This window comes from Oryctolagus cuniculus, chromosome 12 (genome assembly GCF_964237555.1).
Source record: "Oryctolagus cuniculus chromosome 12, mOryCun1.1, whole genome shotgun sequence".
Taxonomy (NCBI): domain Eukaryota; kingdom Metazoa; phylum Chordata; class Mammalia; order Lagomorpha; family Leporidae; genus Oryctolagus; species Oryctolagus cuniculus.
The window spans coordinates 87,238,122-87,255,283 of record NC_091443.1 but is presented as its reverse complement, the minus strand read 5'-3'; the positions used below and the strand labels follow the sequence as shown (position 1 = coordinate 87,255,283).

At 42.5% G+C, this 17,162-nt stretch overlaps 1 protein-coding gene across 21 annotated transcripts in view; it reads left to right on the top strand.

Moving 5' to 3' along the window:
* CSNK1G1 (casein kinase 1 gamma 1) overlaps window positions 1-17,162 on the top strand; it is a 208,369-nt gene that overhangs the window by 177,280 nt on the left and 13,927 nt on the right. For 14 of the 21 annotated variants that reach the window (XM_002718121.5, XM_051821873.2, XM_008268901.4 and 11 more), the window contains one exon: window positions 5,188-5,298. The exons of 5 other annotated variants lie outside the window; for them this stretch is intronic. In XM_002718121.5, the coding sequence (XP_002718167.1) occupies window positions 5,188-5,298 (111 nt within the window). Of the gene's footprint in view, window positions 1-5,187; window positions 5,299-16,328; window positions 16,576-17,162 lie in introns of those variants that run through there. 2 more of the 21 variants (XM_008268904.4, XM_008268906.4) reach the window with 2 other exon arrangements.

Here is a 17,162-nt window from a genome sequence, read left to right as displayed (position 1 = left end):
GGGCCATCTTCCACTGCTTTGCCAGGCACGTTAGCAGGAAGCTGGATTGGAAGTGGAGCAGCCAGACCTCAAACTGGCACCCACATTTGATTGGTGACACTGTATGTAGGTGGCAGCTACTATGCTACAAAATAATAAAAATTTCTGAAGATGCTTCCTTTGCCATTCTTCCTGCCCCATTCTCTTCTCCTCCATCTTATCCCTACCACATTAAAAAAGAGAGAAGCCAGCGCCGTGGCTCACTAGCCTAATCCTTACCTGCAGCGCTGGCACTCTGGGTTCTAGTCCCAGTTGCAGTGCTGGAGTCTGTCCTGGTTGCTCTTTTTCCAGTCCAGCTCTCTGCTGTGGCTCGAGAGTGCAGTGGAGGATGGCCCAAGTGCTTGGGCGCTGCACCCGCATGGGAGACCAGGAGGAAGCTGGCTGTGTGCCGGCTGTGACAGTCATTCTGTGGGGTGAACCAACAGAAGGAAGACCTTTCTGTCTCTCTCTCTCTCTCTCTCTCTCTCTCTCTCACTCTCACTCTCTCTCACTGTCTAACTCTGTCAAAAAAAAAAAGAAAGAAAAAAAAGAAAAAGAGAGAAAGAAATTTGTATTTTGGAATTGTGATGAGACAGAATGTAAACTAGTATATTTGTTGTTAACCTTTTGATACTGTTCAGTCTCTGTTCTTACCAACTGAAGTTAAAGGCAGTATAGAGGCTAGGAAGACTGACTAGAGAGACCCCAGGTGGTTTTTCTTTTTATTAGATGGAAGCTTTTGGAATATTTTTCAGAGCCATAAAGTGATGTGGATGAAGTTCTTTGTAAATATAATCAAAATAAAATTTTAATTAGCTTTATGTGATGAATAGGATTTGATTATTAGTTTGCTACGAGAGAAAGATGTTTGCCTTCCTTGTGCACTAGAATAGTGGCTTTATCTCTAGTAAGAATTTGAAAGAATTTTCAAGCCATAGATGAGGGTGATATCTGAGATGTTTTCAGGCTGTTTGCCTCCCTTCTTGTTAGTGCTAGTCTCCCTGCTGCCTGTGCCTTCATCAATCCCATCAAATGAGACATTTGTTTCCTTTGCTGTAGGCACAAGTGGTGATTTTCAGTCTGTCACCAGTCTTCCATGACTTCTCTCTCTTTTTTTTTTTTTTTTTTTTTGACAGGCAGAGTGGTTCACCCTCCAATGGCCTCCGTGGCCGGCGCACCCCGCTGATGCAAAGGCAGGAGCCAGGTGCTTATCCTGGTCTCCGATGCAGGTGCAGGGCCCAAGGACTTGGGCCATCCTCCACTGCACTCCTGGGCCATAGCAGAGAGCTGGCCTGGAAGGGGGGCAACCGGGACAGAATCCAGCGCCCCGACCGGGACTAGAACCCCGTGTGCCGGCGCCGCTAGGTGGATTAGCCTATTGAGCTGCAGCGCAGCCCCATGACTTCTCTTAAGTATTATTTTGTTAGCTTTTCATTTGAATTTATGTGTTGCTGGGTTGCTGCTTGCTTATTTCCACACTCACCTACTGCATAGTAAAAGAAGGATTTCTGTGCAGGAAATGCAATCACAACTGAAGATTTTGAAGTGCTTCCCCAAGGAGTTACCTCTGCTTGAAATTCCTGCTCCTGCCTTTGGGGACGTACACACTCCGTGTGCACCTCTGCCTTTCAAGTAATGCAGAGAGATTGACTTTGCTGAGTGACCCTTGTATCCATGGACCTTGACTGCTTTTTAGATACATGTGTGTGCATGAGTAATCTTGTAGAATGAAGGGTTTACACACTGATCTAACTAGTTGCTGTGCTGATCGTGCCTAATCATAACCCCTGTGTGCACAGTGGTGCCTTTCATGGTTCACTCCGCAGATGGCCAAGACTGGGCCACACAGCAGCCAGGAGCCTGGAACTCCATCTTTGTCTCCCATGTGGGTGGCAGGGAACACAAACACTTAGACCATTTTCCACTGCTTTCCCAGGCACATTAACCAGAAGCCAGTTTGGAAATGGAACAGTGGGGCTTGGTGTGACCTTCCTGTATGGGATGCCCGTGTTGCAACCTGTATACAGCAATGCCAGTCTCAAGCTTAGTATTTTAATGAAAAGTACTTTCCAAAGTAATAAGCCAAGAATCCTCAGATTCACCTCTGGCACTTAGTTTGGCTGTTTTCAGCAGATGCAGAAACCTTTGGAAGGTAGTAGTATGGTTAGTGTGTTTTTCCTTTGTCACATTAAAGGTGTTTATGAAGCACTGTGGAATGTTAGCATAATTTTTCTGTCCTTAAAAGATAAATAGCACATTTCCTTGAGTATGGAGATGGAACATGACTTTTAACTCTTTAAAAATGTTTTGCAATTTTTATTTAAGCAAAAATTTTAATTCTCCCAACAAAGTATTTAGCCAGAATTAATATAAACAAGTATATAGTTCTGTGAATCAGACAATAGCATCAAACCAGAATTCTCATGTATATTTAATTAAAATGGAAATAATAATACCCAGGGCTTTCTTCATCTTTGAGTCATGAACATATATAATGAATGTATTTCTTCACACATTTTTAATTTTATCTGCCTGAAAAACAAATACAAAAATAAAGAATGTTTACGAGAAGTAATTGTATTGAGTGCATACAACTCAAAAGCATACTGAATATATTATAAATGGACATTTTTAAGCATTTAAATTTTGGGAGAACTGGCAGTATTGAATAATAATTTAGGAGCCTAAAAATTCTACTTAATATTACAAAAAATAAAGTCCTAGAGAGAACTGCAGAGGCCATCTCTAATAGATAGTAGTCATAGATGCTGCTTGTAACATCAGAAGTACAGATTTCCTCTTGGATTTCTAGTAGTCTGCAAAATGAGATTGAATGTTCTAAGGATATAGTCACTGTCAGTGAATTTGAATAATGGTATGATTTTGTTATTTTCCATGGTTGATTTTGGAAGATAAAACATCTGAACCTGTGTTGGCAGAAATAATTAGGAGGAGGGGATATTTGGAGTAGCTCTTGTGTGACTAGCAGTATACAAGCAACCCCCTTTTTCTAAGATTGTATAGCAAGCAAGTTAATATAGCTGCCTTCTGAGAATATGCTTATTCCCTGAGGAAAATCAGAAAACATGGCCGATCCTTTACACCGTTCTTACCCATGTGACTTCATATTCTATTAATAAGGATGAGTAAGTTGTAGCTTGTGTAGAAGGCTCTGGTTTTTATGGGAAATGCTTTTAGGGTGACTTGTGGATGAACTCTAAGAAACTCATCAATGAGGTAACTGAAAGGGGAGAGTGAACATAGGTTTGGAAACCATCATTTCCTCTTCCTTTTCTTCTTTATGGAATGCAGCATTTACAGTTGTGAACATTCTGTGATTGATAGGCTCCTTACTGGTTGTCATGCAGAACAGCACTCTCACACCCAACCCCTGCTGCTGTTTATATCAGCAGCAATTAAAATTTGATTTACTAATCCCTCATTGCTGCCTCCCCAACTACTCATTTTTCATTTTTGTAGAGCCTTAGGGTTGTTACAGCTGAGCATCATGATGTTAACGCCTCCTCAGCCATCTGGTACAGGGGAGGAGGCACCTAAACAGATTATTCAAAACAAAAGTCACATATGAGGGAGATGAGAATAGTATGGAATCTAAAAAACAGGTAAAGAAGGAATAAAGAGAGCCTGAATGACAGCAAAGGTGAAAGCAGAATTTCAAAGAGTTTTGTTTCTTTTTTTTTTTTTTTTTTTTTTTTTTGAGATTTATTTTTTTATTGGAAAGGCCAAGTTCGAGAGAGAGGAAGAGACACACAGAGAGCGAGCGATCTTCCATCTACTGGTTTACTCCCCAAATTGCTGGGACAGTTGGGGCTGAACCAGGCCGAAGCTGGGAGCCTAGAACTCCATCTGAGTCTCCCACATGGGAGGCAGGAGCCTAAAGATTTGGGCCATTTCCTGCTGCTTTTCCAGGCACATTAGCAGGGAGCTGAATTGGAAGTGGAGTATCTGCGCCTGAATCAATGCCCATGTGGTACTGGCATCACAAGCAGCAGATTAACCTGCTGCACCACAGTACAGGCCCCCAAAGAGGTTTTGAATTGAAGGTCCTCCTTTTGTTGAAAAAAGATCTGCCTTTCACTTTGCAGGAAAAAAATAATTCATAGTAGCCATGTCAGTGACTTATTTTAATTCTAAACTAAAGACAATTGTGAGAAACTGGAAAAAAAAGGCTCGTAACCTAATTTTTTTTTTTTTTGACAGGCAGAGTGGACAGTGAGAGAGACAGAGATAAAGGTCTTCCTTTTGCCATTGGTTCACCCTCCAATGGCCGCCACGGCTGGCACGCTGCGGCCGGCGCACCGCGCTGATGCGATGGCAGGAGCCAGGTGCTTCTCCTGGTCTTCCATGGGGTGCAGGGCCCAAGCATTTGGGCCATCCTCCACTGCCTTCCCTGGCCACAGCAGAGAGCTGGCCTGGAAGAGGGGCAACCGGGACAGAATCCGGCGCCCCGACCGGGACTAGAACCCGGTGTGCTGGCGCCGCTAGGTGGAGGATTAGCTTATTGAGCCACGGTGCGGGCCTGTAGCCTAATTGTTATCCCCTGCCTTTTTATATTGTTGACATCTGAACCTGCTGTTAAAGGGATACTTTGTTCATTCTTTTAGATAAGAAAGCTTATTCTTTATTCTTTGCTCATTTTTATCTTAGTAGAAAGTCTCCTGGAGATTAATGTTGAGAATAATAGGCTCCCTATTTAGGGAAAAAAACATACTATCTTGATCACTAATACAGGAGTTTTCTTTATTGACTACTGTCTACTCAGATATTTAATCAGTGAAATTATTTGTAAGGAGGACTGTTCCTTTGTCCAGCAGTCTGAACATTCTGAATTTGATCTGCTTAGTGGCTACTGAAATTTTACTAATATGGGAGCTACAAGTTGATTCTAGCTTTTTGTTTTCTGCTTTGGTGATCATTGCTTTTCTGTGGGTAAAGATGATGTGCTGTAGACTTCATGTGTTGGCACGTTAGGCTGAGATGAATGTAGCCATGCTAACTGTTTCTCAGTGCTTTGCAACGGTTGTTTGTTTAAAATTCAAAACAAAAACAAACCCCACAGGACTCTAATGTACTTGATTTTGTTATTGCTTGCTGTTGCTTCACCTTTCCTTCCATATCTTGCTCTCATGCTTCCTAATGCCTGAGCAGACTGTGTCGTCAGACCGCCGAGGAGAGTGGGAAGTCCAGCCCAGCCGGCAGACCAATACCTCATACCTGACGTCTCACTTGGCTGCAGACCGCCATGGGGGATCAGTGCAGGTACTACTGCTTTTATTGCCTCTTCCCAGCCTTCTTAGCCTGGCTGTTGGAATGTTGACTTGCTTCAGGAATTTGGGTTCCTTAGAATGGAAATTTATAGCAAATGTGAGCTGCTTTTATGGTTATCTGAATATCTGCATGTTGATTTCTGTCCAGGTAGATTTGGGGAAGAGTCACTTGTTGAAATGATTGCTTCTCGTCATTGACTAAGAAACATCTGTATAATTGCTAATTCTGATTTCTGGCTAACCTAGTCTTATGATCTTGATCTACTCACGATAAATCATAAAAAGTAATTTTTGGATAGAGAACTGCATTCATGGCTGATGCCATGATGGTACTAGGGTACTTTAAAAAATGGAAAAATGGAATTAAAAGTTAAGCTTGGGAGTCGGAGTTCAACCTCAGAGTTAAGATACCTGATCCTACAATCCACATCAGACAATCTGGGGTCAATACTTAGCTCTGACTGGCGACTCCAGCTTCCTAATGAGAGCCAAGGAGGCAGCAGTGATGGCCCATGTAATTGAGTCTCTGCTGTCTAATGGGAGACCTGCATTGAGTTCTCAGCCCAGCCCCAGCTGGTTCAGGCATTTGGAAAGTAAACCACCAGAGGGAATTTCTCTCTTTGTGTGTGTGTATATCTCTCTCTCTGTCTGCCTCTCAAATAAATAAATCTTTGAAAATAAAAAAAGTAGATGTTTTTTTGATATAGAAATTTTTGAAACTCATGCATAGTGGGCTTTATATACATATTTTTAATAAAATTTATTTATTTATTTGAGAGGTGGAGTTACAAAGAGAGAGGAGAGACAGAAATGCCTTCCATCCTCTGGTTCACTCCTCAAATGGCCACAATCGCTGCAGCTGGGCCCATCTGAAGCCAGGAGCTTCTTCTGGGTCTCCCACATGGCTGCAGGGGCCCAAGTACTTGAGCCATTTCCCACTGCTTTCCTAGGCCATACCAGAGAGCTGGATCAGAAGAGGAGAAGCCAGGATATGAGCCAGTGCCCACATGGGATGCTGGCACCGTAGGTGGAGGCTTAGCCCACTATACCACAGCGCTGGCCCTTGTATACACATTTTTTTTTTTTTTAACTTTTTGAAGACCCTTCAGATGTCCCTTTGCATATGATGAGCTGAGAATGTCGTTTGATGTTGTTTCAAAGTGATACCCAAAAAGTTGGCTTTTTTCCTTTTTTTTTTCCTGTAATAAATGTGGCTTGGAATGTTATTTCTGGACTATCTAGAATCTCTTTCTCTGTTTAGAATTAAGACCATCTTGTGGGGGCCGGCACCATGGCTCACTTGGTTAATCCTCCGCCTGCGGTGCCGGCATCCTATATGGGCACTGGGTTCTAGTCCCGGCTGCTCCTCTTCCAGTCCAGCTTTCTGCTGTGGCCCAGGAGGGCAGTGGAGGATGGCCCAAGTGCTTGGGCCCCTGCACCCACATGAAAACTGGGAGGAAGCACCTGGCTCCTGGCTTTGGATCAGCGCGGCACCAGCCGTAGCGGCCATTTGGGGAGGAAAGACCTTTCTCTCTCTCTCTCTCTCACTGTCTGTAACTCTACCTGTCAAAAAAAAAAAAAAAAAAAAAAAAAAAAAAGACCATCTTATATCTCTTAACTTCTCTAATATGTGACTGTTCTAGTTACCTTTTTTTTTTTAAAGATTTATTTATTTGGGGCCAGTGCTGTGGCCCAGCTGGTTAACTCCCTGGCCTGAAGTGCTGGCATCACATATGGGTGCCAGTTCTAGTCCTAGCTGCTCCACTTCCGATCCAGCTCTCTGCTATGGCCTAGGAAAGCAGTGGAAGATGGCCTAAGTCCTTGGGCTCCTGCACCCGCGTGGGAGACCCCAAGAAAGCTCCTGGCTCCTGGCTTCAGATTGGGTCAGCTCCGGCCATTGCAGCCACTTGGGGAGTGAACCATCTTTTAAGATTAATTTATTTATTTGCAAGTCAGATTTACACAGAGAGAGGAGAGGCAGAGAGAGAGAGAGAGAGAGAGAGAGAGAGGTCTTCCATCTGATGGTTCACTCCCCAATTGGCTGCAACGGCCAGAGCTGACCCAAGTGAAGCCAGGAGCCAGGAGCTTCTTCAGGGTCTCCCACATGGGTGCAGGGGCCCAAGGACTTGGGCCATCTTCCACTGCTTTTCCAGGCCATAGCAGAGAGCTGGATCAGAAGTGGAGCAGCCAGGACTTGAACCAGTGCCCATATGGGATGCCAGCACTGTTGCGGTGGCTTTACCCACTACACCACAGCACTGGCCCCTCTAGTAATCTTAACCTAAATATTTTCCCATATTGATAAGTGAAATACCTAGTTGAGGCACACAGTCAACCTAAAGCTACCAAACGTAAATTGGGACACAGTGACAGACAGGCCTTTTGCATATAGAAATGCGTCTTTCTAGGCTGAGCATCTCCTGTATGCTTTCACAACAGTGAATGTCTGAAAGGGCTTGTGACTTTCAGTTAGGAGGTGGTTTTGGCCCCATAATGACCTCAAGGGAGCATCTGTGGTAAAAGTGATGCATTTAACACATAGACATACTTTTACACTCTCCTAAAACACATTAAAAGAATGGTAAAATAATTTTCTTCAAAAAAAAACAGTAAGTTCATATAAGGATGAGGGAAATAGGACAAAAAGCAACAGCAACAACACTTTTGGGAATTGGAAAGCAGATGTGCAGTTATATGATTTAGGAGTCCTGAAAAATTGGAATACTGAACAGGGAGAGGGAAGTACTAAGAATGTGCCTCCTATGATTGGAGGAGAAGAGTAGAGGACATGAACTAAAATGAGGAGGACTAATCGACTATGTAAGAAGCCACTGTTCCTTAGATGCACTCACTTTCCCAGCAAAGACCCAAGATTTATTCTCTGGAGAGGGTGAAATGGGGGTATGTGGACTTGGGGATTTGAGTTACCATTAGGGGCAGGTACAGTACTGAGAAAAGGAGTAAAGGTATGCATCCTGCCTGCTTGCACCGTTTAGTGCTTCAGAATGCTAATAGCCAGGTCTCTGCCTGCCAAGCAAGAGCTTGAAGGAGTAGGTTCTGGGAAATCTGACTAACCTAAAAGAAAACATCTGGAAATACCGAGAACTGGGTTTGCCGATGAAATGGCCCTGCCAGATCACCCTGCGGTACGGTATACGATTGACAAGTCCAGTGTGGACTCAGAGTACTCATTTAACTGTGCAGTCCCCCACTTTTCGATACAAACAGGCAGCTGGCTCATCAAGCTTCTAAGGAAAGCCTTTAATAAGAAAGAGGCCAAGGCGAACAAGCAAACAATATTTTAAAAGTAATACTATTTAGAAAGGAATTTTTGGGACCTATGCTGTGGTATAGCATGTAAAGCTGCCCTCTGCAATGCCAGTATCCCATGTGGTTGCCAGTTTGTGTCCCACCTGCCCCGCTTCTGACCCAGCTCCCTACAATGGTCTGTGAAAAGCAGTGGAAGATGGCCCAAGAGTTTGGACCCCTGCCACCAATGTGGGAGACTGGATGAAGCTCCTGACTCCTGGCTTTGGCCTGGCTCAGCACTGACCACTGCAGCCACTGGGGAAGTGAACCAGCAGACAAGAGATCTTTCTCTTTGTCTTTCCCTTTCTCTCTGTGACTCTGACTTTTAAATAAATAAATAAATCTTAAAAAAATACAATAAGGGCGCATTCATCATAAAACAGTAGCATGCAATTTAAAAAAAGAGAGGATCAGGAATTAGCATAACTTCTGCTGAATAGCAATACTAGAAGGTAGAATTATTTCCAACTTAGAATTCTATATACTCAAACTCTGTATCAATCTAGTATGAGTATAGAATAAAGATGTCTCCAAAACTCTATACTCAGAAAAATCTACACTTCTAATGTACCCTTTCTTTTGAAGTTACAGAAAGATGTGTGTTATTAAAATGAGTGACTGTAGCAAGAAAGGAATATGGGGGTCCAGGAAACAGATCCAACAAAGGAAAGAAGCAAAAAGGAATCCCCCCAAAACTGGTAAAGTTAGGAGATTCCAGGTTGACATCCATAGCCTGTCCCAAACAGAGGTGGTAAGAAGGCTTTGAGAACAATTTCATGAAAATGATGAAATGGTTAGGATATTGGTGTGTCATAATGTCTTGAAAGAAACTATTTAGATAAACAATAAAAAGTTTGAGTAGAATTAGTGATGAGAAATTAATGTATTAAAACTAAGAAAAGTAAATTTTAAGAAACAATTATTCATTTCAAGAAAAATGAAAATGTACACAGAAGGAGAGCTAACCAGGTATACTCAATAGCTCAGTTGCAATCTTTTTTTTCTTTTCTTTTAAGATTAATTTAATTTATTTGAAAGGCAGAGTTAGTGAGAGGGAGAGACAAAGAGATCTTTGTCCACTGGGTCACTCCCCAAATATCTGCGACGTTCAGGTCTGGGCTAGGCCAAAGCCAGGAGCTAGGAATTCAATCCAGGTCTCTCATGTGGGTGGTGGGGGCCCATCCTGGGCCATCCTCCATTGCCTTCCCAGGCTCATTAGCAGGGATAGGAAGCAGAACAGCTCAGCATCGTAAGTGGGGAACTTAACCTGCATGACAATGCTGGCCCTGGAGTCATTTTTAAGCAGTCATATTGTGAATACTAAGAATTGATCTGGTCAAATTATAGTATAATAATGGAAGAAGGGCCAGTATTGTGGTGCAGTGAGTTAATAACGCTGCCACCTACGATGCCAGCATCCCATAAGAGCACCAGTTCAAGTCCCAGGTTTTCCACTTCTGATCCAGCTCTTTGCTAATGTGCTTAGGAAAACAGTAGAATATGGCCCAAATCACAGGCCCCTGCCACTCACATGGGAGACCTAGATGGAGTTCCAGGCTCCTGGCTTTGGCCTGGCCCAGCCCTGGCTATTGCAGCCACTTGGGAAGTGAATCAGTAAATGGAAGATCTCTCTGTCTCTCCCTCTCTGTATCTCTGCCTTTCAAAAATAGATAAATCTTTTTTTTTAAATACTCACTTTGTATTTAGGAAAATGGAAAAAAGAAAAGGAATAATTCTAAAAGTGAAAACACCTCTTAGTCATGCGTAATTGGACAGGTTAGTCTGTTGTAGATACATTCCTAGAACACTGGATAGTCATTTGGACAGTGCTTTCTGCTGTACACTGTGCAGTGCTATGTTCAAGTAGATTGGTGCCAATTAGAGCACTCTGGCAGCATTTCTGGAAAAGGCAACTTCCTATAAATTAAGTTTTACCAGCTTCTTTGGCCTTTAAAGAGAGGACAAGCAGTTGTATTTTACCTAATATTGTGTTAAGCTCTGCTCCTTCTATTACATCTGCCTCTTGGGGCACATACTGTTTTTAGCCCCAATTTTGGTAAACTCCTAAAGGCTATCCTTTTTGCAAATAAAATCAGTTATAACCTTTGGAGCACAACCGATGTCCACACACTTCTGTGTTGTATCACTTCCTAAAGATAATGTGGTGAAATTGTGCTTGACCTAACCTGGATGACCTGCAGAACCCATGACCCTGGGAAGGCATACTGGTGAAAAGTTTGTTTTGATAAAACACATGGATACTCCTGTTGCAACCTATTTATAGGCATTCTTCCATGGTTCCCATTCCTCCAGTATTTCCACAACTCTTCCACATGTGGGAGGTCTAAATACAAGAAGGCAATATATTTTCCTCTTTGAAAAAGATTAAAAGTTGTTTAAATTAAGAAATATGGAAAATGGGGCTGGCGCTGCGGTACAGCAGGTTAAAGCCCTGGCCTGAAGCGCCAGCATCCCGTATGGATGCCAGTTCATGTCCCAGCTGCTCCACTTCCGTTTCAGCTCTCTGCTGTGGCCTGGGAAAGCAGTGGAAGATGTCCTAAGTGCTTGGGCCCTTGCCGCCACATGGGAGACTGGGAAGAAGCTCCTGGCTCCTGGCTCCTGGCTTCAGATTGACCGGGCTCCAGCCATTGTGGCCATTTGGGAAATGAACCAGCATATGGCGTGCACACGCTTGCGCGCGCACTCTCTCTCTCTTTGTAACTCTGCCTTTCAAATAAATCTTAAAAAAAAAATAAATAAAGGTCGGTGCTGCGGTTCAATAGGCTAATCCTCCGCCTGTGGCGCTGGCACACCAGGTTCTAGTCCCAGTCAGGGTGCCGGATTCTGTCGCGGTTGCTCCTCTTCCAGTCCAGCTCTCTGTTGTGGCCCTGGGAGTGCAGTGGAGGATGGACCAAGTGCTTGGGCCCTGCACCCGCATGGGAGACCAGGAGAAGCACCTGGCTCCTGGCTTTGGATCAGTGCGGTGTGCCGGCCGCAGCGCACCAGCCGCAGCGGCTACTGGGGGGTGAACCAACAGGAAAAGGAAGACCTTTCTCTGTGTCTCTCTCTCTCTCTCTCACTGTCCACTCTGCCTGTCGAAAATAAATAAATAAATAAATAAATAAATATGGGACTAATAACTCAAAAAATTTTTTCACTTTAATTTTAATGGCATTAATATTTTTCCCAAAGAAACCTTTTAAGGAATATAAACTTTATGCATTTTATGAGTATAACTTTAGGAAAATATTGATTTTTCCTACCATACCTACCCTCTCACCAATGCTATCATCCTTCCTTCTCCTCCCTCTCACATTCCCAGTCCCATTGTCCATTAAGATCCATTTTCAATTAACTTTATACACAGAAGACTAACTCTGTACTAAGTAAAGAGTTCAACAATTTGCATGAGAAAAGCAAAAACAAACAAAAACTTTTTCTTGACAGTTGGGAGAAGAGCTGTTCAAAGTCATTTAATCTTGAAGTTAATTTCACTTTTTTTAATAAACATAATTAACTTTAAAGAAGCACCCAAGAATGATATATCTTTTGTGAGCACTTATGTGTGACGTCAATAATCACCTGAGGCTCTTGGCATGAGCTGTTCAGGTTATGGAAGCCTTTTGAATCCATAAACTCTGTCAGTATTTAGACAAGGCCATAAGCAAAGTAGAAGTTCTCTCCTCCCTTCAGAGAAAAGTACCTCCTTCTTTGATGACCACTTCTTTCAACTGGAGACTCATTCACTGAGGTCCTTCATGTAGGACATTCTTTGCCACAGTGTCTTGGTTTTCTATGCCCGAAATGGTTTTGTGGGCTTTTCAGCTAGATCATAATGCCTTAAGAGCTGATTCTGAATAACTCAAAATGTTAAGACTCCTAAAACGATTACCAATAATAAATATTGATGATCAAATTAATAGTACCTCACCTTAGTCCTTTTCTAATGGATAGTCTATATATTTTTTAAGATTTATTTTATTTATTTGAAAGAGTTACAGAGAGGCAGGTCTTTCATCCACTGGTTTACTCCCCAAATGACCACAGTGGCCAGAGCTGAGCTGATCCGAAGCCAGGAGCCAGGAGCTTCTTCCGGGTCTCCCATGTGGGTGCAAGGGCCCAAGGACTTGAGCCATCTTCTACTGCTTTCCTAGGCTATGGCAGAGAGCTGGATCAGAAGTGGAGCAGCCGGGACTTGAACCAGTGTCTATATGGGATGCTGGCACTGCAGACCAGGGCTTTAACCCGCTGTACCACAGTGCTGGTCCCCAATGGATAGTCTATAAAATAGTAATTACTTTGTGTGGTAAAGGGAGAATATGGGATTAGTTTTAATAGTGATTACAGTAAAATAAATGTCAATATTCTAGGTATACAATAAAGTTTATTTTTGTAATGAAGTTATGCTAAAATTCCAATAAAATCTAACATTTTAATATCTAACTTTATTGATAATTTGTAAAAATTATCAATAATTATCTTGTAAAAATCATAAGGCTTTTTATAGATTTTTCAAATCTCTTTTCTTGATATCATTATATTTAACTGCTATAGTAATGATGAAGTAGATAGAGCCATGGGCTATTATAGGCTCTGTCTTATGGAATTAGAAAATAGGGCTCAAAAAGGGTATTGATGATAGAGCTGGACCCAGAATCCTCCTGTCACCTAGGCTAGTATTTGTTCCACTGAAAATCTAGGCAGTAGATCCATAGTTTAGTAAACTGTACCTCCCACCTGAAATACTTGAGCATATGCTATGAATCCACCCATTCATAGCCATTTATCCCCAAGCATGTTTTAAGTGCAGTTCATTTTATGAGTAGATAGATGATTGGTGTAAGGTTCCCATTTGTGCCTGATTCATCTGAGACCAGGATGTCTGTCTAGACTATAAAATGGAAATTATCTCATTTTCCCTAGATTACCTATAGACAGTGCTTATTGGCCAAGTAACAATTCATAGAGAGGAAAAATTAGAAATTACGAGTCATGTGAAATACTCAGAGATTGAGAGTCACCGAATAGTTCTTAGTGATGATGCTTATTATTGCTTCATTTATGTCAGTAGAAACCAAGAGAATTTTTTTAAAGAATTTATTTAAAAGGCAGAATTACAGAGGGAAGGAGAGAGAGGGTAAGAGAAAGAAAAGGATAATCTTCAATCTGCTGTTTCACTCCCCAAATGGCTGCAACAGCCAGGGCTGGGCCATGAGCTTCATCTGGGTCTCTTATGTGGGTGCACTGGTCCAAGCACTTGGGCCATCTTTTGCTGCTTTCCCAGAGGCATTAGCAGAGAGCTGGATCGGAAGTGGAACAGTTGGTGCCCATTTAGAATGCTAGTGCTGTAGACAGTGGTTTAACCTGCTGTGCCACTGTACCAGCCCCAAGAAATTTTCTTTAACATCTTTTCCAGTTTCTGATCTGTTCATTAATTTATTGTGCTTTCTCCTATAGCCCTTGTACTCAAAGAATGAACTCATGGGGCTGGTGCTGTGGCGTAGCAGGTAGAGCCACAGTCTGCAATGCCGGCATCCCATATGGACGCTATTTGAGTCTTGGCTGCTCCACTTCTGATCCAGCTCTCTGCTGTGGCCTGGGAAAGTAGTGGAAGATGGCCCAAGTCCTTGGGCCCCTGAACCTTCGTCGGAGACCTGGAGGAAACTCCTGGCTCCTGGCTTCAGATCGACACAGCTCTAGCCATTGCGGCCAATTGGGGAGTGAATCATCGGATGGAAAACCCCTCTCTTTCTCTCTCTGTCTCTCCCCCCCCACCTTCTTTCTCTCTCCTTCTCTCTCTGTGTAACTCTTTCAAATAAAATAAATAATCTTTTTTTTAAAAAAAGAAATAGAATAGTATTAGAGTGAGAAACTATGGTTCTTTTTTTTTTTTTTTTTAAGATTTATTTTATTTATTTGAAAGAGTTACAGAGAGAGGGAGAGCAGAGAGGTCTTCCATCTGCTGCTTCACTCCCCAGATGGCCGTAATGGCCAGAACTGTGCCGATCCAAAGCAGGAGCCAGGAGCTTCTTCCGGGTCTCCCACGTGGGTGCAGGGGCCCAGGCTCTTGGCCATCTTCTACTGCTTTCCCAGGCCATAGCAGAGAGCTGGATCGGAAGTGGAGCAGCTCGGACACGAACCGGCGCCCATATGAGATGCCAGCACTTCAGGCCAGGGCGTTAACCTGCTGCGCCACAGCGCTGGCCCCGAAGCTATAGTTCTTTAACCTGTAAACCTTCTCAACTTTTTGCTTTTGCTGCTTTCCCCCCAACTTTTTACTTTGAAATTTTCAAATCTAAAGAGTTAGAAGAGAAACACAATGAACCTCTGTATATCCTTAACCTAGGATAGCAAATGATTAAGATTTTTTGCCACATTGGTTTTAATTTTTCCTCTGTGTGCATGCATGTGAGGGAATGTTGGGGGTGAGGATGGATATACCTGTGTGTTTACATGCCAAACCATTTGAAAGTAAGTTACCAGTATCATTACAACTTATTCCAAAATACTTAAGCTTGCATCCTGCAAATAGATACTCTCATGTGACAAGTAACACCATTGTAATATTGAAGAAAATTAATAATTCTGTAATACCACATATATCCAAATTTCAGTTGTCTTCAAAATTAATTTTATAGTGTCCACGATGTAATCATAGTTCATATATTTCATTGGTTATTATACCTCTAATATCTTTCAATCCCTTAGTGTCTTTTAATCCCTTTTAATCTATAGCAGTCATCCCATGTTTTTTAAAAAACAAACAAAACAGATTTTAAAGACAGTCTTTTTAGACTTTGGTTTTGGTGGGGGAGAGTCCAAGCTAATTGTCCTATAGAACACCCCACAGTTTGAATTTGTCTGACTTTTGTCATCATGATTATATTCAGATAAAATTTCTGGGAGTGGGCATAAGATTACTTTGTTGTATATATTAGGGGATAAATAGATTACCCACTTATCAAGAGATGTTAAACTTGATCACTAACAGAAATTTGGGTCTCCCTAAGGCAAGTCCAAATTTAAATGTAAATTTTTTTTCACTAATTGTATAGTACTGTACTTTAAAAAAAAAAGTGTGTGTTATTAATAGGAACAATCATTTCAGGTTTGGAAATAATGATGGATATAGATTGCTAGTAAGTAGTTTTCTCCCTGTCTTCCCCAAGTGCTGTTTATACCAAACATTTCTTCCCTCCCTCCTCTTTGTGATTATCCAGGAAATTTTCACAGGTTAACTACTGGTAAGGACACCAGAGCTAGAGGAGGATTAAAATAAACATTTCTGGAGGGAGAATAATAGGGGGACATTTGCTGAACCATCACTATGTATCAAGGCACTGGGCTAAGCATTTTCTGTGGGTTGTCTGCACAATAACCCCTTAAGCAAGCAGCATTGTCTGCCCATTTTACAGACTAGAAAGCTCAAGCACAGAAAGACTGAAGGTCTTGCCCACAGACCCGCAGCAAGTCGGGGTGGAGCTGTGGTTCACACCCAGTGCCACCTCTAGAACCCACTAATCTTGTTTACTGTGCTGTGCTGCCTCCACGATTATTGCCCAGGTACTATAGCAGACACTGTCTCATACATTTTCTTGTATAGTTCTCACATCAACCTGTAAGAAACAGCCCCAAATAGATGAAGTTACTTAATCAAGGCCATATGATATCCAAACCTTTTATCCTATTTTGTGGTTTTCTCCCATGTTTCAGCCAAGGTCTTTAACAGCAGAATGGTTTATGCAGCGGGGTCCCTTTTCCCACTCCCCAGCACCCACATAAGCAGGAATCATGTGCTGGAAATGAAACCATGTGGCAGAAGCAGCTGCACAAGCAAGAGAAGCCTGATCGGGTCCACATTAACCAGATGACAGGAGTGAGAGCCTTCACTTACAGTTCGGGGACCATCAGTGAGAAGTGGGCTGACAATGAACCTGAAATAAAGGTCGTTGAAATAAGACTGGTTTTCCAAGGGAACGTGTTTCCTTACAGTCTTTTTTTCTCAAGAGAGAGGATGTGACAGTCTTGTTATTTGAGTGACTTCAAACCAGTGGTCAAAGCCATGAAGAAATTTCTGAAGGAAAGTGTGATTGTTTACAGTTTCTGATGCCCACTGTTAGTTTCCTTTTTAGAATTTTTGTTTTCTATTTTATTTGAAAGGCAGACTCACAGAGATGTTCCATTTACTGGCTCACTACCCAAATGCCTGCAACAGCCAGCACTGGGCTAGGCCAAAGCCAGGAGCCCCAGAACTCAGTCAGGATCACCCAAGTGGGTTGTCAGGGATTCAAATACCTGAGCCGTCACCTGCTGCCTCCCAGGGTGCACGTTAGCAGGAAGCTGGATTAGAAGCAGTGCAACCAGGATTTAACCCCACCTTCCAAGATGAGAGGCAGGCATCCTAAGCACTTAGCTGCTGCACCAAATGTTTGTCCCTAGAAATGTTTTTTAAGACTTCATCACTAAGTCTGCTTAATTGTAGCATAGTGAACTGAGAGCAGTACAAGTTACCCATGATGTTGAGGGAGCAAAGTGATTTACTTTAGA